This window comes from Malania oleifera, chromosome 2 (assembly GCF_029873635.1).
Source record: "Malania oleifera isolate guangnan ecotype guangnan chromosome 2, ASM2987363v1, whole genome shotgun sequence".
In the NCBI taxonomy this organism is placed as follows: domain Eukaryota; kingdom Viridiplantae; phylum Streptophyta; class Magnoliopsida; order Santalales; family Ximeniaceae; genus Malania; species Malania oleifera.
This window is the reverse complement of record NC_080418.1, coordinates 129,390,084-129,408,392: the sequence shown is the minus strand read 5'-3', so window position 1 is coordinate 129,408,392 and position 18,309 is coordinate 129,390,084. Positions and strand designations below refer to the sequence as shown.

At 36.2% G+C, this 18,309-nt stretch overlaps 1 protein-coding gene across 3 annotated transcripts in view; it reads right to left on the bottom strand.

Moving 5' to 3' along the window:
- Positions 1 to 16,840, bottom strand: part of LOC131147783 (E3 ubiquitin-protein ligase HOS1) — a 32,467-nt gene extending 15,627 nt beyond the window's left edge. For 2 of the 3 annotated variants that reach the window (XM_058097350.1, XM_058097352.1), the window contains exons 1-6: positions 16,511 to 16,840; positions 15,273 to 15,329; positions 13,229 to 13,300; positions 867 to 1,245; positions 401 to 535; positions 117 to 292 (exon numbers count right to left, since the gene is read on the bottom strand). In XM_058097350.1, coding sequence (XP_057953333.1) covers positions 117 to 292; positions 401 to 535; positions 867 to 1,245; positions 13,229 to 13,300; positions 15,273 to 15,293 — 783 coding nt within the window. In that variant the 5' untranslated portion in view covers positions 15,294 to 15,329; positions 16,511 to 16,840. Of the gene's footprint in view, positions 1 to 116; positions 293 to 400; positions 536 to 866; positions 1,246 to 13,228; positions 13,301 to 14,898; positions 15,078 to 15,272; positions 15,330 to 16,510 lie in introns of all 3 variants that reach the window. The other variant, XM_058097351.1, reaches the window with a different exon arrangement.
- Positions 16,841 to 18,309: the final 1,469 nt, after the last annotated feature.

Sequence of the window (18,309 nt, the reverse complement as noted above, 5' to 3'; positions counted from 1 at the left end):
TAAATAAATGAACGAATCAAAGGTTATAAAGCAAATTTATAAAATAAAGAAATATTTAAAAACCTGTAAAAGGATATGTATTCCGTCACGTAACCAAGAGTTTTCAGTAAATTAACCTGCTTTGTCTTTAATATGCTCTCTTGAAGTTGATGCAAACCATGAAGCTGTGCTGAAAGTGTACCCTTAAAAGATGATTCCAGAACTTCAATCACATTGGAAATACCAGTCAGCCGCATGGAAAATTTAAGAAGTGAACCAAGGCTTGTTTTTATATCTTTTGCTTCAAGATTATCTATCAAAAAAATGTAAAGTAGCACACAGACCACAAATTATGGAAGAAATTTTGAGGCAAAAGCAACAACAGTTGCAGAAATAACGCATACAAAACAACAAAGGATACAAATTCCATGAAGTCCTGTCATTATGACTCTCAGTGTTCGTTTGCACCAATCTTTGACAACTACTTCATCCAACAAGAAAGCGATAACAGGATCACTGGAAACAGCACTTTCATCCATACAGACATCTGTAACATCTGTTTGCATTTCATTAAAGAAAATGTGAACCTCTACTGTAAAGGAAGTTCGAGACACAGCAGAAGATTTTCTTGAGCCATCTAAAGGGCTATAAAGGTACTCTCTTAGTGCAGTTTTTCCTTTCTTTTTTTCTTTTTTTTTTTTGTGTGTCTATTGAATAATCAACTCATAACAAAGAAATGAGCTAGAAGTTTATAAGAAATTTTTCTTGCAGCAGACAAGTCCATGGAACCATGGCAACAACATTGGTAACAGATTGTACTGGATAAGTTCAAATCAATATGCTTTAAAAATTGCTGAAAGGGAAAAATGTGATTAGGAAAAGGATACAATGGCAAATCAAAGAAACCAAGTTGCTCTCCAAGGCCACATCAAACAATGAATATAGGCGCTTTACATCTTCAGTTAATTGTCCCTCCCCGCCTCCTTTCTCTTCAAATCTGTCAGAGATGAGGCCAGCCTCTATGCACTCATAGTAAAGGCGAAGCCGAAGTATATTACCATTCTTTGGTATTGGGATCCTACAAATTGGGCAAAAATCACAGCGCCGGCTACACTCTTTGCATAAGGAGGCATGTCCGCATGAGTTCAACACATGTTGTACCTCACGTCCACAGCTTCTCAAGTCTCTGGTCGCCCGACATCTCTCCACTTTTGCTTCATTGCACAGCTCAATAAGATCAATAGATGCGAAATGTTCTAATGCTTCCTGAAATTGAAAAACAGAAGCAGTAAATTCTCTAATAATGAGCAACTGGTCAACATTTGGCCCCAATACAAATGCCGTTTATACCAACACTATTAAAGGTGGCAATTATCTCCCTCTGATTACAGAAAATAAAAGAAACTGGACAAGAAGTATAATAGCATATTGTCACTATATCATAAATTGAGTGCTAGTATGTGCGCCTTTTTAATATATTTCACACAAGACATCCTGGAGAACCTGGACACTTCTAGACTCTTCTAGGGCACTTTTTGGACACTCCTGATGTTTCTAGTTTTCCACACTTTCTGTCACACGATTTCTATTTGTTGTTGGAACTATGTTTTTTGTGTTTACACATGTTGGGTTTGTGTTATGTAAAAATTCAAGGGGGGTACTCTTATGGATGTACGTTTCAATATTATAAAATGTGAAGGCAGTTAATGCATCTGGATGGAATATATTTGTAGAATGTGTATAAGAATAATGCCAGCAATTCATATTTAATTTATTTTACCTGAATATTTTACTTCTAAAAGGGAAAGACCAACGTTAAATACGTCTATTGTCTATATGTTTAAATCAATTAAGTGATGCATCACCAGTGTGCCACATCCTAGCTTTAAAAAAAAAAAAGATAAAAAAAAAGAAACAATTGTTCGACCAGTTGGTATCAGCATCCATTCTTCCCCCTTCAAACAATCCCTGTAGTTCTTACTGACGAACACTTCCCCACTCAAACCCCTGAAACAGAAAAAATTTAAAGTCTGGAAGCCTGATCTTGTTCAACTCAAAATCTAGTTTGCAGAATCAAAAATTTCTGTCACATGAAGTTTGCCAAATGCCGGTTGTCATACCAAATAACTACAATGACAAGCAGTTCAAAGGCTTCCAATATTGCAATGACGCCTCTTGAACTATAAACAACAAACAACAATCCCTACTCACTATCTCATTCCAACTTATTTTAGGTCTACACCTACCCCTTCTACTACCCCTCATATTGACTAAATCACTCTTCCTCATTGGCGCACTATGTGGCCTACGTTGCAAGTGCCCAAACTATTTGAGTCATCCCTCCCGATCTTCAACAAAATCTACGCATAACTTACAGCGAATATGTTTATTTCTTAATTTATCTTTTAGCAATATATCCATTAAGCATTCTCATTTCAACAACTTTTACTTTTTGGGTATGTTGTTTCTTAGTTGCCCAACATTTTGATCCATATAGCATAGCTGGTCTTATAGCAATTCTATAAAATTTCCCTTCTAATTTTAAGGGTATTCTACGATCACAAAGCACACTTGAAGCACTTCTCCATTTTACCCAACCTGCTTTAACTTTATGTATTACATCATCTTCAATTTCTCCTTCAACTTGCATAATGGATCTAAGGTATCGAAATCTACTAGTGTTATTGATTTCTTCATCATCAAGTTTAACTCCAATATTCCTCCTACTATTACTAAAATTACATTTTCATGTAGTTGGTCTTGTTTCTACTTATCCTAAAACCTCTAAATTCTAAAGTCTCTCCATAACTCAAGCTTAGATTCTACTCCACCCCTAGTTTCATCAATCAAGACAATATCATCTGCAAACTACATACTCCATGGAACCTCATTTTGGATACTCCTAGTCAATTCATCCATCACTAAAGCAAAAAAAATAAGGGCTTAAAGCAGATCCTTGATGTACACCTATTGTGATTGGAAATTCTCTAGTCTCTCCACCTATGAACACTAGTCATTAGTCCATCATACATATCATTAATGATATCAATATACCTACTAGATACACCCTTTTTGACCTAAAACCTACTACACAATTTCCCTAGGCATTCTATCATACGCTTTCTCTACGTCAATAATACCATATGCAAGTCCCTCTTCTTTTCCCTAAAAGTTTGGCATTTGTTTTATTCGAGTTTTACAATTTGTTTATGCAAGACCATAAAATTCTAACAATCTCCCACTTGAATTGTGTCAACATCGGGCTTGGAGGACCCATTTGGATAGCCAACAATTGGTGACCATTTTGAAAACCAACAAGTATAGACTATCCGAACCATCGGTTAATCCACTTTGCCTTCTTATTTTTTAAAAATAGAGTCGTCACTTTATTTTTGAAAAGGCAAAATAAAGGAAAGTCTTTTGAAGAGATTAGGTTCAAGAGTACAATTGTGAATAGGGAAGGTAACACTTTAAATCCTGTTCTTAAGAATTTAAAGGGTTAGCACCCTAAAACACCCATTCCCTTGAATGGTTGTCGTGCTTACCTCTTGTGTGTGTACATCCCATACGAAATGATTTTTGCAAGAAAGCAAACTCTTAAAAGACTTTCATCTTATGCCTAATCAAAACACTAAACAAATAACACAAAAGAACACACACACAACATACATAAGAATGCAAATGATGAAACAATGCAAGAGGACTCGAATTTTTTGTTTGGTATGGCTGAACCTAGTAAGTAGGCTACGTACATATCCTCAAAAGAGGAATCAAGCCATCTATAGTTCAAAAACCGTGTTCAAAAACAATTTTGAAAAGAAAGCAATCATTCAAAATCATTATTGAAAAACATTTGGAATCCTTGATTAATCTTGAAGCCTTCATTGGAAAACATTATGTTCTTGATTTACAAATAAGTTTTCCAATAGATTCTCTATAAAAATAGAGATTGAAAACAAGTTTACACATTTTGATAAAATCACTTTTCCACTCTCAAGCAACTTCATGGGTGATTGTCTTGAAATAATTTTTATTTTTGTAAAAACTTGTAAAGTTGTGGATTTTTGTAAAGGAAAGCACAAACCCCACTTGAAACCGGGTAGACTTGGAGAATACCCAAAAGTCGCATCATGGGTGTGTGACTCCAAGGTTTTGTAAAAATAAAACTTGAAACCTTTGAATTGCTTCGAGAGAAGCATGAGTGATCATGCTTCATCTCATGGAAAACTTGATTTTTTGTAAGAAAATCACAAAACCCCCTGACAATATCATCATCAGACACACTGATCTACACTTAGGAAAGGGTAGGAAGCCAATGGGGCAAAATCCTGCAGAAAAATGGAGAAGGTGCCAATATTGCACCTTTTGGGATTTGGCAATAGACCGCCTACTAAAATTTCAGAGGGGGGGCGTCTGAGGAGGGTAAAAATACATCCAAATCATTGCAAAGTGTTGGAAGATATTCAATACGAAAACCAAAGGTTGCCCATAATTTAAGAAAGGAATGCAATCCCAAGAGAATAATGGGGGTAATAGATGGGTGTAAACCCCACATAAAGTCAATAACTCCTAAATAAATGTGGAGGGAATTTATGCTAAGGAAAACTCACGTACAAAAAGGAGAAGGAGAGGTTTAGGTAAAAGAGATTCTCTAGGATTCTCCAATACACTCTCTAATACTATAATACAACTATAGTACATCCAAAATGCCAAAAGTCACCATCAACATGTGGCATTAAACATTTTGGGAAAGTTAAAAGTGGAGGCTACTACACAGAGGGACAAGATATAAGATGTAAGGGATGTATAACACAAGTCATATGTAATAAATGCAAGGAGGTTACACCATGAGGCCACACAAAATGCATAGAGAGGTCACATGGCCATGCATGAGCAAGTTGTGGGAATTGTGGGCGTGTGGATATGTCATCGTTGGGCCATGTGTGGTTAAATAAATGCTTAGAATCGACCAATGACACTAGTTGATATGGAACCTTTCCCTGGATAATGAAGCGAAGATTACCCATTGTTGGCATACGTTGGTGCCATAAGACCATAAAACATACTTTGAGACGTCCCATTATAGGAAAACACAACATGCATAGGAGGCCACACTATAAAGCCATTCAACAAACATAGTAGTCCATACTATATAACTCATAGGGTATAGGCGAGAAGTAATATTGGCAAGTATATCAATGCAATATCTACATGCTTGATTTATTTTATTCCCTTATCTTCTAAAATCACTTAAGCATAGAAGAAGGCCCCTAGAGGTCATCAATTTTCCCTTGGTTGTATTTGATCACTAGTGATCCATGCATACAAAAATTAAGGCTTGATTTTCTCATCAACATGTTGGCGCACCAAGTAAGGGGTCATGTCCTTCCGAAAATAAACATGATAATCCCTATAACAAGGTCGTAGAAAATGAACAAGCCATCGCTTGACTTCCGAACCACAACCATTACGCTCACTTTGGATTGATAATTATGCAAACAAACCATTTTTGACATTAACAAGATTCCAATCAAAGAAAGTCGTGAAGGAATGGCTCAAGTTGTGTAACCAACAAAGAAAAAGAGCACAGCGATGAGCATATTAGGAACTCAATGAAATGCCCAAATTCGATGTAGGACAAAAGCTTGCCACCCATTGGAGACGCCCAATGCCAAAAACAAAGGGAAAAGGAAAACGAAAAATAAAGAGGTGGAGTAGCTCCTCGGATTAAAGATACCAACTTGACTCCAAGGCTTGAGGAGGTCAAGAAACCCAAAAAAAGGGTAAGCAAAGGCCTTATCATATTAGATCTCAATTAACAAGGATTTAGTTCCAAGAACACATGTTATTAGATTTTCTATTAGCCTTATAGGGCATATAAGTTTGGGTTTTTTTTAGTCTAAGGGGCAAGGAAAAACTCGGCCAAGTAGGCCATTTGAGGAAACTTGACAAAATGGATAGGCAAAAAAGCCAAATAGGTCCACCTAGCATAATAGCCTTGAAAACCAAGCCACCGTTCAAGGTGATAACCTTGGAAAATAGCCTTAAAATGTAGGCCACCTCCCAAGGCGGTAACTTTGATAAATACCCTTGAAGAGCACGTCACCATCTAAGTTGGAAACCTTAGCAAATAGTCCTAAGGAACAAGCCACGTCCCAAGGTGGTAACTTTGGCAAGTACCCTTAACATGGATGGTGTTTGCTTACATTTGACATTCTTTGTTGTGACTATATGTTATGTGATTTAGTTAGGGAAGATTTTATTTTTCTCTATAAAGTTTTAACTATGCAATTCAAGTGGGAGATCATTAAAATTTTACGGTATTGCATAACCAAATTTATAAAACTCAAATTAAGTGAATGTCAAACTTTTTAGGAGCATTAGTGTAAAAAGGCCAATATGGTGTCTAAATTTCTAATCACCATATTTGGCATTAAGTTAAAATTGTTCACTACGCCCAATCATAGTAGTTAAAAGTAGGCGCAAGGCGCAATGAGGCGATGAGTCTGCCGCCTCATACCAGGGGGGGCGAGGCGACCTGCAAGAGGCGACCCCAGGCGAGACGAGGCGCAGTGAGGCACGCCTTGTGTATTTTTAAGCCATTTAAAGGAGAGAAATAGCCTAAACTAGACTCGTATCCCTCATTCGACTCAAACGAACAGAGCCCTAGCCCCTTTCGACCCTTCGAAGCCCTTCGTGAGTTCGTTTGTGAGCCTTTGAACCAGCCGGAAGCCTTCGCGACTTCGTCTTTGAGCTTCGACCAGGATCGTGAGTTCATCTTCGACATTTTGAAGAAGCAAGACCTGCGCGACTTCTTTTCGAACCAGCCGGAGCCCTCGCGAATTCGTCTGCCTGCCTTCGAAGCAGTCGTGAGTTCGTCTGATTGCCTTCAAGCAGGACGTGAGTTCGTCACGTCGCCTTCAACATTTCGAACCAGCTGGAGATCGTCTTTAAGCCTTCGAACCTTTGTAAGTCTTCTTCTTCTTCTTCTTCTTCTTCTGCTGCTGCTTGCGTCCTGCTGCCTGCTGCTTCTCTTCTTCTTCTTCTTCTTCTTCTTCCTGCTGCATGCTTGCTGCGTGCTGCTGACTGCTGACTGCTAACTGCTGCCGGCTCTTTTTCTTCTTCTTCTTCTTCTTCTTCTTCTTTATATGTAAGCTTACTGTTTTTTAATTTATAATATTTAGTTTAATTAATGTAAGCTTATAAATTATAACTAATAACATAATATTTATTTTTTTTTACAGAAATTTAGCTACTGTTTTTTAATTTATAATATTAAGTTTAATTAATGTAAGTTTATAAATTATAACTAATACATAATATTTATTCTTTTTATTGAAATTTAGCTATTGTTTTTTAATTTGTTTGGAAATGCATTATGTAAGTCTTAAATTTTAAATATATGATGCATTGTTTTTTCAGTTAGGATACGGGATACCAAGTCTAAAATCTTAAATGGATTCTAGTTCTGGATGTGAGGCCTCAGCAAAGAAAGATCCTGCATGGAAGTAAGCACATTTGGAGGATCAAAAAAATAGAAATAATTTGACTTGTAATTTTTGCGCTAAAGTCACAAGGGGAGGAATATTTCGGGCAAAACAACACATTGTCAGAGGATTTCGAAATGTGAAAGAATGCTCTAAGTGCCCTGCTCATGTACGTGAGGAGATTAAAGAGTATATGTTGAAGAAAGATATGGAAAAGGAGGAAAATGAGTTATTGCCCGACTTTGATGATATAGATAATTACGGGGAAGATGAAGAAGATGAAGTTCAAGAAATTGACATTCGTGGCAAGAGAGTGCTTACTAGTGATGGAAGTAAAAGATTATACCAATCCAACTTGAAGAAACCAAAACAGAAGGGGCCTATAGACTTGTTTTTTACTCCCGATCCAAAGAAAGCGGTTCAAGCTAGGAAAGAAGGGAAGATGAAGCAAACATCAATAAATGAAGCATGCAAGAAAGAACTAAGAAAAAAGGCTATGGGAGATTTTTCTAGGTGGATGTATGATGTTGGGATACCATTTAATGCTGTACGTTTGAGCAGCTTTGCAGTGGCACTTGAATCGATTGGACAATATGGTCCTGGAATAAAGCCACTTACTATCATGAAGTGAGAGTTCCTTACCTAAAGGAGGAAGTTAGTCGAATGAAAGAGTTGTTGAAGGTCCATAAGGAGGAATGGACAAAATATGGCTGCTCAATTATGTCTGATGGTTGGAGAGATTCGGTTGCTAATAAGGACATAATCAACTTTTTAGTGAACTCTCCAAGGGGATCAGTATTCATCAAGTCTATTGATGCTTCTAATATTGTCAAGAATGCAAATAGAATGTATAGATTACTTGATGAGATAGTAGAGGAAATTGGAGAATCAAATGTGATTCAAGTGGTAACTGACAATGCGTCAAACTATGTTGCAGCAGGTAAGAACTTATTTTTAGAACTACTTTCTATAGTGTATATATTGTTAATTTTAATATTTTAATGGCTTCATTCCTTGATTTTTGAACAGGGAGATTGTTGGAAGCAAAGAGGACACATTTATATTGGACACCGTGTGCTGCTCATTGCATTGATTTAATTTTGGAGGATATTGGGAAGATGCCTTCAATTCATGCAACTTTGAAAAGGACAATCTTTTTGAATGGCTATATCTATAATCGTGTTGGCGTTGTCAACTTGATGAGACAATTCACTAGAGGAAAGGAGTTGCTAAGACCTGCAGTTACAAGATTTGCAACTGCCTTCATCACCCTTCGTTCAATCCATCTTCAAAAGAACAACTTGAGGAAGATGTTTACTTCTGAAGATTGGAATACTACTGGGCAAAGGAGGCGGCTGGCAAAAGAGCAGCTACTATTGTTTTGATGCCTACTTTTTGGAGTATCATCGTCTATGCTCTTAAGTTAACAGATCCACTTGTTCGTGTACTCCGTTTGGTTGATGGGGAAAAGAAGCCTGCAATGAGATACATTTATGAAGCAATGGATAGGGCTAAGGAAGCCATAGCTAAGGCTTTTGGTGAGAGAGAGGATAAATTCAAGGAACCATTTGAAATTATTGATACGAGGTGGGGATGCCAACTCCATCAACCGTTGCATGCAGCTGCACACTACTTGAATCCAGAATTTTTCTATTCAAACCCCAACATTTTGCAAGATGAAGAAATTATGACGGGTTTGTACAAATGTATTGCAAGGTTACTGCCAACTATTGAAATGCATGATAAAGTTTCAAATGAGTTGGAAAAATACAATACCGCTAGTGGCATCTTTGGAATTAGTTTGGCAGTGAGACAAAGGAAGACAAAAGCACCAGGTAAAGTGACATTTGTACTACCTCTCTATTTTTGAAAATTATTTTTGCTATTTACCTAGTAGATATTCATTTAAAATTTATTTTATAACAGCGCAATGGTGGATGGCATATGGATCAACAACTCCAAACTTGCAAAAGTTTGCTGTGAAAATTCTTAGCCTCACGTGTAGTGCTACCGGCTGCAAAAGAAATTGGAGCATATTCCAACATGTAAGTCATTAGCATATCATGGATTAATTATTAAAGAACAAGAACTACCAATCTACTGCTTTTAGAATCATTATTAACCATATTACTTTAAACTTTTTGCAGCTTCATAGCAAAAGGAGAAATAGGCTATCCCAGCAACGCTTGAATGATTTGGTATTTGTGAAATATAATCGAACTCTGAGGCGTCGATACGACAAACGTGACACCATTGATCCCATCCTCCTAAAGGACATTGATGATAGTAATGAGCGGTTGATTGGTAGGATGGATGGTGATTCTGATGAGGATGGTGAACTTGTGTTTGAAGATGATAATTTGACTTGGGATTCTGTTGCTAGAGCTGCTGGACTAAATAACCCCCCGCATCACACTAGATCAAGAATAAGTACAAATATGCCATCATCGTCTAGAGGAAGAGGAAGGGCTTCATCTAGTAGTGCAACCAGTGCTAGGGGTCGGACCACAATGTTGGAACTTGTAGATGAGGATGAAATCCAAGTGGATAGTGCAGAGGAGATGGAAGAGGAAAAAGATGTTGGAGAAAACAGTTCTGATGATGAAGAGGAAGATGATGATATCTTCGCCGACTTAGTTGATGATGAGTGATGAGTGGTGATTGAGGAGGATTTTTAGATTTTATATTTTGAAATCTTTTATTGTACTCTTTTCTTTTGATGTTGAACTATGTTGAATTGTTGATGCTTTTGGGCTTTGTCTTGGCAATTTTATTAAATTTCCAATTTTGTTATTGAATGTTTTGGCATTTTAAATTCTAATATAACTAAATATTCATATGCTCATATATATATATTACCCCAAATAGATATTTTACACCATTTTAATAATTGTGCGCTCACCTTCTTGAGGCGCAAGGCGAACGCGCGCCTTCGCCTCGCGCCTCTGACTACTATGCGCCCAATAATGGGAATTTAGAATGAATGTACCTTATTCACACAAGGAGCCCATGATAGACAAATAACAAGTAGAGGTCTTGTCCTCATCCTAGTTTCGTGTGATTCTCCGTCAAGTCACAAAAGAAGCGCAAAGAAAAGGGTAATAGGCCTTCCACGAAAATGCACGGAATCACATTAGACATAAACTAATGAACTTCATGATGTAAAGTACGCATCATCATTGTTTGCAATAATATTGTGTACACATGTTTGTGATTAGCAAGAAAATATTATTCGTTCATGATACAAACATTAGACATAAAATACTGGACTTCATGATGTAAAGTATGCATCGTCATTGTTTTGTCAATAATATTGTGTACACATGTCTGTGATTGGTTAGAAAAATTTATTCGTTCTTGATACACAATGATTGTCATAGGAATCTTATATTTCATAGAATTCTTCATTTTTACAAAATGTGAGATTATATTAGATTTTGCTCTTAAAATAAAAGTAAAAATGAGATGTCATATACATCGTATTTTAGAAGATGTCATGAACGCCCACCCCCGGCCCCCCCAACCGCCAAGGGATTAGTAAATCATTTTAAGGGTGTATTTGGAAAGAGAGGTTTTACTTTGGGGCCTAGAAGGATTGTTGATATGTCATGTGCTTTGTATCAGAAATATAAAACATCGAGGGTATGTTTTACACTTTTACTATCACAAAAAATATTCTGTGCTGAAAACTAACCCTAAAATCAGATAGACAAAAGAGAGGGTGGAGGAGTGGAGAAAATAAAGGGAAGAGGTGATGGTTTCTGATCATGCAGACTACAACAAGAAGCACCAACTTGTCGCCAGCGGTTGATATGTCATGCGCTTTGTATCAGAAATACAAAACAGCGAAGGTATGCTTTACACTTTTATTATTACAAGAAATATTCTGCGCTGGAAACTAAACCTAAAATCAGATCGACGAAAGAGAGGGTGGAGGAGTGGGGATCGCCAGCGGTGATCGTATGCAATTCTTCTTCTTCTTCTTCTTCTTCTGGAGTAGAGAGGCAAGGGTGTGACATGGGGGTTATCCAATCATTTTTTATGGTACTTAGGGAAAGTAAAAGGGTTGTCTGCTAGCCATGGGGATGCCTATCTGCCTTCATAAGGGTAATGCATATGCTATTGGCATGCCACAGAGTGGCTCCTTTTGTCGCAATGCACAAAACCCACTTTTATCTTATTGTATTGATATCATGTTCTAATAACTTGCAATAGATTAACCATGGAAGGCAGATAGGCATGCCCATGGCTAGCAAACAACCCTTTTACTTTTCCCAAGTACCATAAAAAATGATTGAATAACCCCCATGTCACACCCACGCCTCTCTACTCCAGAAAAGAGTCTCTCTCCCTAGAACTAAAAGTTGTTTTGAAATTTTGGAAACCAGTCTCAACAACCCCCTCGTACACGTATAACAGGGGGAACAGTGCATGAAGTTTAAACGGGTTCAAAGGTCAAAAGTTTATTTACTTCACATGTAGACAAGCTTAAAAAATTTTCTTTGTTTTACGTAAATAGTTGCCCAAATGGATGAATTGTTACCCAAATCAATTTGCCATAGCTACCACAAAGGTACTAATCATTTCCGTGTCGGATAATGGTGGATTGACTTAAGCAGCAACTTCCCTCCATCTTTGTACATAATCATTGAAGGTTTCGGAACCTCTCTTTTCCACGTTCTAAAGGCTCATCCTATCTACAGATTGCCAGCACTGAATTGGTATTGCTTCAAGAATCGGTTAGCCAGATCCCTCCAGTTTTGAACTTTGCTCTTGTCGAGTGAAGCATACCATTTAAGTGCTGGTCCAATCAAACTTTCAGGGTGGTATAGTCAGTCAATTACATCTGCAACATGCAAAACCAGACTCACATAGCTTGGACTTTCAAAATAGCTCTACATGAATGGCAAGATGCCCATTTATCAGGTCCTTAAGTTGTCACATGCAACACATCCATATAGACTGCATCTTGTGGAATATTTGAATCTTCTCCAGTAAATTCTCTTCTAGCTTTTCTTTTCTTTTTCTTTTTCTATTGGTAGACTGGTAGTACAAATCCTTGGAGATAACACAGTGTGGTCCTCAGCAACCTAAGGGATAGCAAGAGACATAACTTTGTGTGCGTCAAATCATTGCTACTGCTCAAGTTCTGGATTCCTGAGGTCCTAACAATCTCTGAGGCCCTTGCAAGTTGCAAGGCCAAATGAACATGGTGATTTCATTATTTTCTTATTTGGACAAATACAAGATGGATACAATTAATGAGGGTGAGCATTAAAAGAAACTAGAATTTCCGCTTTTGGGATGTGTGCATGTAGCCATGCGCAAAGTTGAACAAAAAACAACCAAATTTTCAATGAGTTGCATGCATACACACAGAAAAAGCGGTTAATTCTGTCTGTGCATCATAAGTTGAGTTCAACAGAAAATGAGGAAGGCAATACTAGAGCACATCTAATGAAGTAAAAAACAGAAAGGCAAAATAAGTACGTCTGATCAAAGGCTTCTCTAAAATGGCAGCATAGCATTTACCAACTAGGACTATAGGAAAACTAATTAACCAAAACCACGATATTATAAAGTTTGTTAGCACCCCCAGCAAAGGGGTTGCAATGCAAAAAATTTTAAAGTAAGAGATAGGTCATTAGCGCTCACATGCACACAAGTAGAGAGTAATAGGTAACACATGTTCAGATTGAAAGCATACCAAAACTAATATTTCCAAGACAGGACAAAAGCAATATACAGCAAGTCATACTTACAGTTACAGTTTCAATTGAATGGTATCCACGGTCATCATAATCTCCCATAAACAAATAATTTGTATCTGGGCACTGCCAATCAAAAATACAATCACAAGTGAAAAAAAAATATAGCATTAAAACGAACGAAAGCACAATTTCTGGCACATTTATACACACAAATACATCTGAAAAATATGTGAATAAAAGATTAGCAAAATAAAAGTAAGCATGAGTGGCTTAATCTAATAAGAACATCTCCTAAAGGGTATGATACTATAATAACAATAACAGCATATAATGACAAATAAAACCAAAAAGGGTAGTAATGTTTGGCACCAACCCCCCCCCCCCCTCCCAAAAAAAAAAAAGCACACACACACACACACAGAGACTGGCTTAATAAAAGTACAATAAAAGTAAACATGAGTGGCTTAATCTAATGAAAAAAAAAAATCTATTAAATAATAATACTATAATAACAACACATAATGACAAATAAGACCAAAAGGGTAGTAAAGTTTGGCACCCCACGCCCCAAAAAATAAAATAAAATAAAATAAAAAAACATACAAAGAGACTAGAAGACAGACCAGGAGATGCAATTTATATACTTATGGTGCATTTAATGTCAAAAGAAATAATATATCCAGAAATGCAAGGTGCATGACCAGGGGGGATTTGCACTCCTTCCACAATTGCTGAATATTGAGTTTTAGTTCGCCCATGTAATTACCAGTACAGCTCAAAACTTATTTACATGAGGCAATTTGTAAGTGAGCATGGTAATCATCAGTGTAGCAAGAAAGAAGTTTTGAGATTCATAATTTCGTTTCAAATTTTTATGTGCACTGATTCCTAGTTAAATCTATCACTCTTTACTCTTTTTTCTTCTTCTTTTTAGGCACGAGACCATAAATCAATTGCTACTTAAAGTGGTTTTTCATCTATAGGTAATGATTAAAACTAAAAGGATCAAAATTGAAATGCAAAACACAAGGAAAAAAACAATGTTTTGCTCTCAAATCTCTTAACTAATCCTCTCCTACTAGCTTTTTGATCCATTTTCTCGTCGTTCTTCTTCTTGTTCTTCTTCATAATTGTTAACCTTTTGAAGACATAACTAGCCTCAATCTCCATTCTCCATTCAACATTGTCACAGAATAGGCAAAAAAATAAACCTAATCTCCCATTTGCAGTAATACATTAAATTATGGACTATGAGTCATCTTTCCCACTCCAAAAGATCAGCAAAAGACTCGATGTTTGTACCTTTCCCCCAATTTGAAAAAGCCCTGCAAGATCATGGAACTGCCCATGAATATCACCACAGATTGTTACAGGGCTTTTGACAGGCTGCAAAATAAAATGCTCAAAATAGATGCCCCCCCTTTCATCCCCCTCCCCTGGGGCTAAAGTGATCAGAGGTTTTGAATTCCCTGATTATTTAACCAACAAGAAGTACAACTGACAGAATAGAAAACACACTTCAGTTTTTATCTCAGGCAAACACTCTTCTTAAAATATTTTCTTATTTTCTTGTGAAAATAAAAATTTGCTAGCAAACTGTTGCCGTATACAACTTTATACAAAATTTTGAAAGAAAACCACCTTGGAAAATCAGATTAAAGCAACAAATAAGATTCAACCATAAAGTACAGATACTAGTGTAGCAATGAACACATTAAAACCTGCTGCTTGAAGGCAATAAACAGGTTGCTCCAAGGGAAAAAAACAGCAAAGCAATAGAGTTGAAGATATCTTCAGGGGTATGTGGAGGGGGGCTTGATGAGCTGGAACAATATCTGGCTAAAGAGTGCCCCCTCCATGCCTCCCAGGCATTTGCATTCAGATAATAAGATGCTGAAAACTGATGAGATGTCGCGTTATTATGTAGCTATCCTCAAGATGTTAACCACATGGATAAGATTAAGGAACTTAAAAGAGGGAAGGCACAAACCTATCCAAAACAAGAGTGAAGCAAGACCAAAAGAGATACTGAAAAAACTAGATGCAGCCTTAAAAACTAGTGATGGCACAAAAAGAAGGCCAATATGAAGCAAACCTGAACATTGCTTTCTTCCATCAATATTTCCTTAGCCTTCTAACACAATAACCTGGTCTGCAACAAGAGACAAAACAGTAGTGAAGACTCTACTATTAACAACCTGGCAGGATATGAAATGAATGCATCCATTACAGTGACCATTTCAGCTCATAACAAAACAAATGTTCTTCTACAAGAAAACTTCAAATCAAGACAACAATTATTGATTTTTTAAGGACAATAAAATACTTATCAGATCAAGGGATCTTCTACAAAGAATATCACACAACAGTTCAAAAAGTATATGTTGGATCTTCTACAAAGAATATCACACAACCGTTCAAAAGGTACCTGTTGATAAGACCTGAAAATTTCTTGAAATTCAAGTTTGACAAATGCTCAATTAGTCAGCAACTTTTGAAGAACATCTACAGTCACTATGTCCTCGATTTCACTGAAGTTTTGGTCACGCTGATGTTATCAAATCTGAAATCAATACTCATTCAGAATGGTAATCACTTGCCACAGAGTCATTTCCATCAAGGTTAATAACCATGAAGGCCAATTAATGACTAAATTTTACACATTTTTACATATATAGGATTTGTTCTGTTCCAGTAGTAAAACCTTAACTCTCATTGTTTTGTGTGTGTGGGGTGGGGGTTGGGGGGCTACAAAATAAATATAGAAATTAGGAGAAGAAATCAGTCACAACAAAAATAGAAAATATTGCATTTAACGAAAATATTATAGTAGTGATTGATTCATTTCCATCAAGGTTGACAGCCATGGAAACAATTCATGACAGAATTTTACCCTTTTCTACATATATAAGATCTGTTTTGGCACAGTAGCTGAACTCTAAACTCTCCATTTTGGGTTGGGGGAAGGAGATCATAAAATAAAAAATTAGGAGAAGTAAGAGTGACAACAAAAATAAAAGTATTACAATTAATAGAGAACATCATGACAGTTTTCCTTCGAGAAACTGAAAGATTTCAGTGACACTTAGTACAAAAGAAAAAAAAACGGGAGAAATTTGCTGCTCTGTTCTCTCTCTCTCCACATCAAGGTTAACAGCCATGAAGGGCAATTCATGACTGAACTTTACCCTTTTCTACATATATAAAATCTGTATTGGCTAGTAGCTGAACTTTAAACCCTATGTTTTGGGTTGGGGGGAGGGAAGGAAAAGATCCCAAAAATAAAAATTAGGAGAAAAAATAAGTGACAACAAAAATAGAAAGAAATGGAACCTCTTGCTCGGACAAGGGCTTGCACTGCATAAGCTGCGAAATCTGCTCATTTAGGTTACACTTGGGAGTTAGAAGGGACTGGATCGAAGCTCATCTTCTTCTCTTTCTTCTTCCTCCTCCTCGTCCGCCTCCCACCCAAAAACCTCGAGATCGAGATCGCTTCGATTTCTCTCTCCGACTCTCCGAGCCCTAGACCACCGAAACTCTAGATTTCACCGTCCGTGCCGCCGTCCCCGCCGTAGCGAAATAAGCGGAAATGTAGAGAGAGAAAAAATTAGAGAGAGAGAGAGAGAGAGAGAGAGAAGAAGGACGGCGTCGTGGCGGTATTCTAAAATATTAAATTAAAACTCGATCAATTTCATAGAATTTTTTCCCATTTTATTATTATGTTAAAATAAAATATTAAATAATACTTTATTTAGAAAAAAAATTCCACAAAATCTCGTAACTTAATGCTGCGAGATTTACCAAGAATCAAAAGTCTAGTTCTGGTCAATTAAATCTCACAGTTTCGTCCTACGAGATTTATCACGCATGAAAAATCTAATAGCTCTATTCAATCAAATCTCATGACTTGATGCTGTGAGATTTGTCACGCGTGTATATATATATATATATATATATATATATATATATAAAAATACATATTTCTTATTATTGATCGTTGAAAAGCTAAATTACTTTTATACCCAATAAAAAAAATAAAGAACTGACTTGTTATTTTTTTTGGGAGTTTGTTTCTTATTAATTAACCCCTTAAATGCATATTTATTCCTATTAAATATTCATATATAGAGATAATAAATGTTTTAAACTTTGTACCATAATTGGCCCTCTACTCAAAATGACAAAAATTTCTCGATTTTTAAATGCATACAAACGTCTATAATTTGACAAGTATTAATATAAAAAATAAATTAAAATTAAAATTATGTTTGGAGTAATACAAATTTTAAGTATTAAATTTGTATTTTTATAAAATTTTACTTAATTCACAAAAATTTAAATTCAAAATCTAAATGTTTGATATTCAATTCGTATTATAAATTCAACACCAAAAACAACAAAAAGTTTAAGTCATTAGATGAATCATTTTCTGTCAATTCACCCAATCGAAAACATTTTCATTTATTAGATTATGAATTATTTAATTATTTTTCACTATCTCATTTCAAGTAATTTTAAACCTACCCTTACTCCATTTAATGTTTGAAATAGCGACTCACTCACTCCTCCTTATAAGTGGCTGCCGTATGCGTCTACCCTCTCCCTGCTGGTCATCTACATCAAGTGTCTTGTCCCATTGTCATCCTATCTGTGGATCATCTCCACCAAAAGGTATTTTGTAATCATCATTCATGTCAAGCACATGCAAAGAGAACTGATATAATGTCTCTGGACGAGAACGAGGTGGCATAGTAGGTGCATCGACCGACAATGTCGTCCAATAAAAATGACATCGATGTCGTCCATCATAGTGCTCCAAACACAGGCATGCTATTTAAATTTATTTACGAGAAACAAACTGACAGTAAATAAAATAAATTATCTTAGATTGTGAGATTATAAAACATTTTAAAATTAAAAAATATTTCAAACTCAAACTTCAAAACTTTTATTTGCATTCAAATTTAATTTTGTTAGATAGATTATTTGAATACTCCTATTTTTTTTTCTTGCAATCAAAACACACTTGCATAGTGTTAGAAGGGAGTGGGAGCATCAATGTGGATTAAATTAAATTTTTTGTAAATTTAAATCAAAATGAAAAAAACATACTTCAATTGAAAAACAAGGTC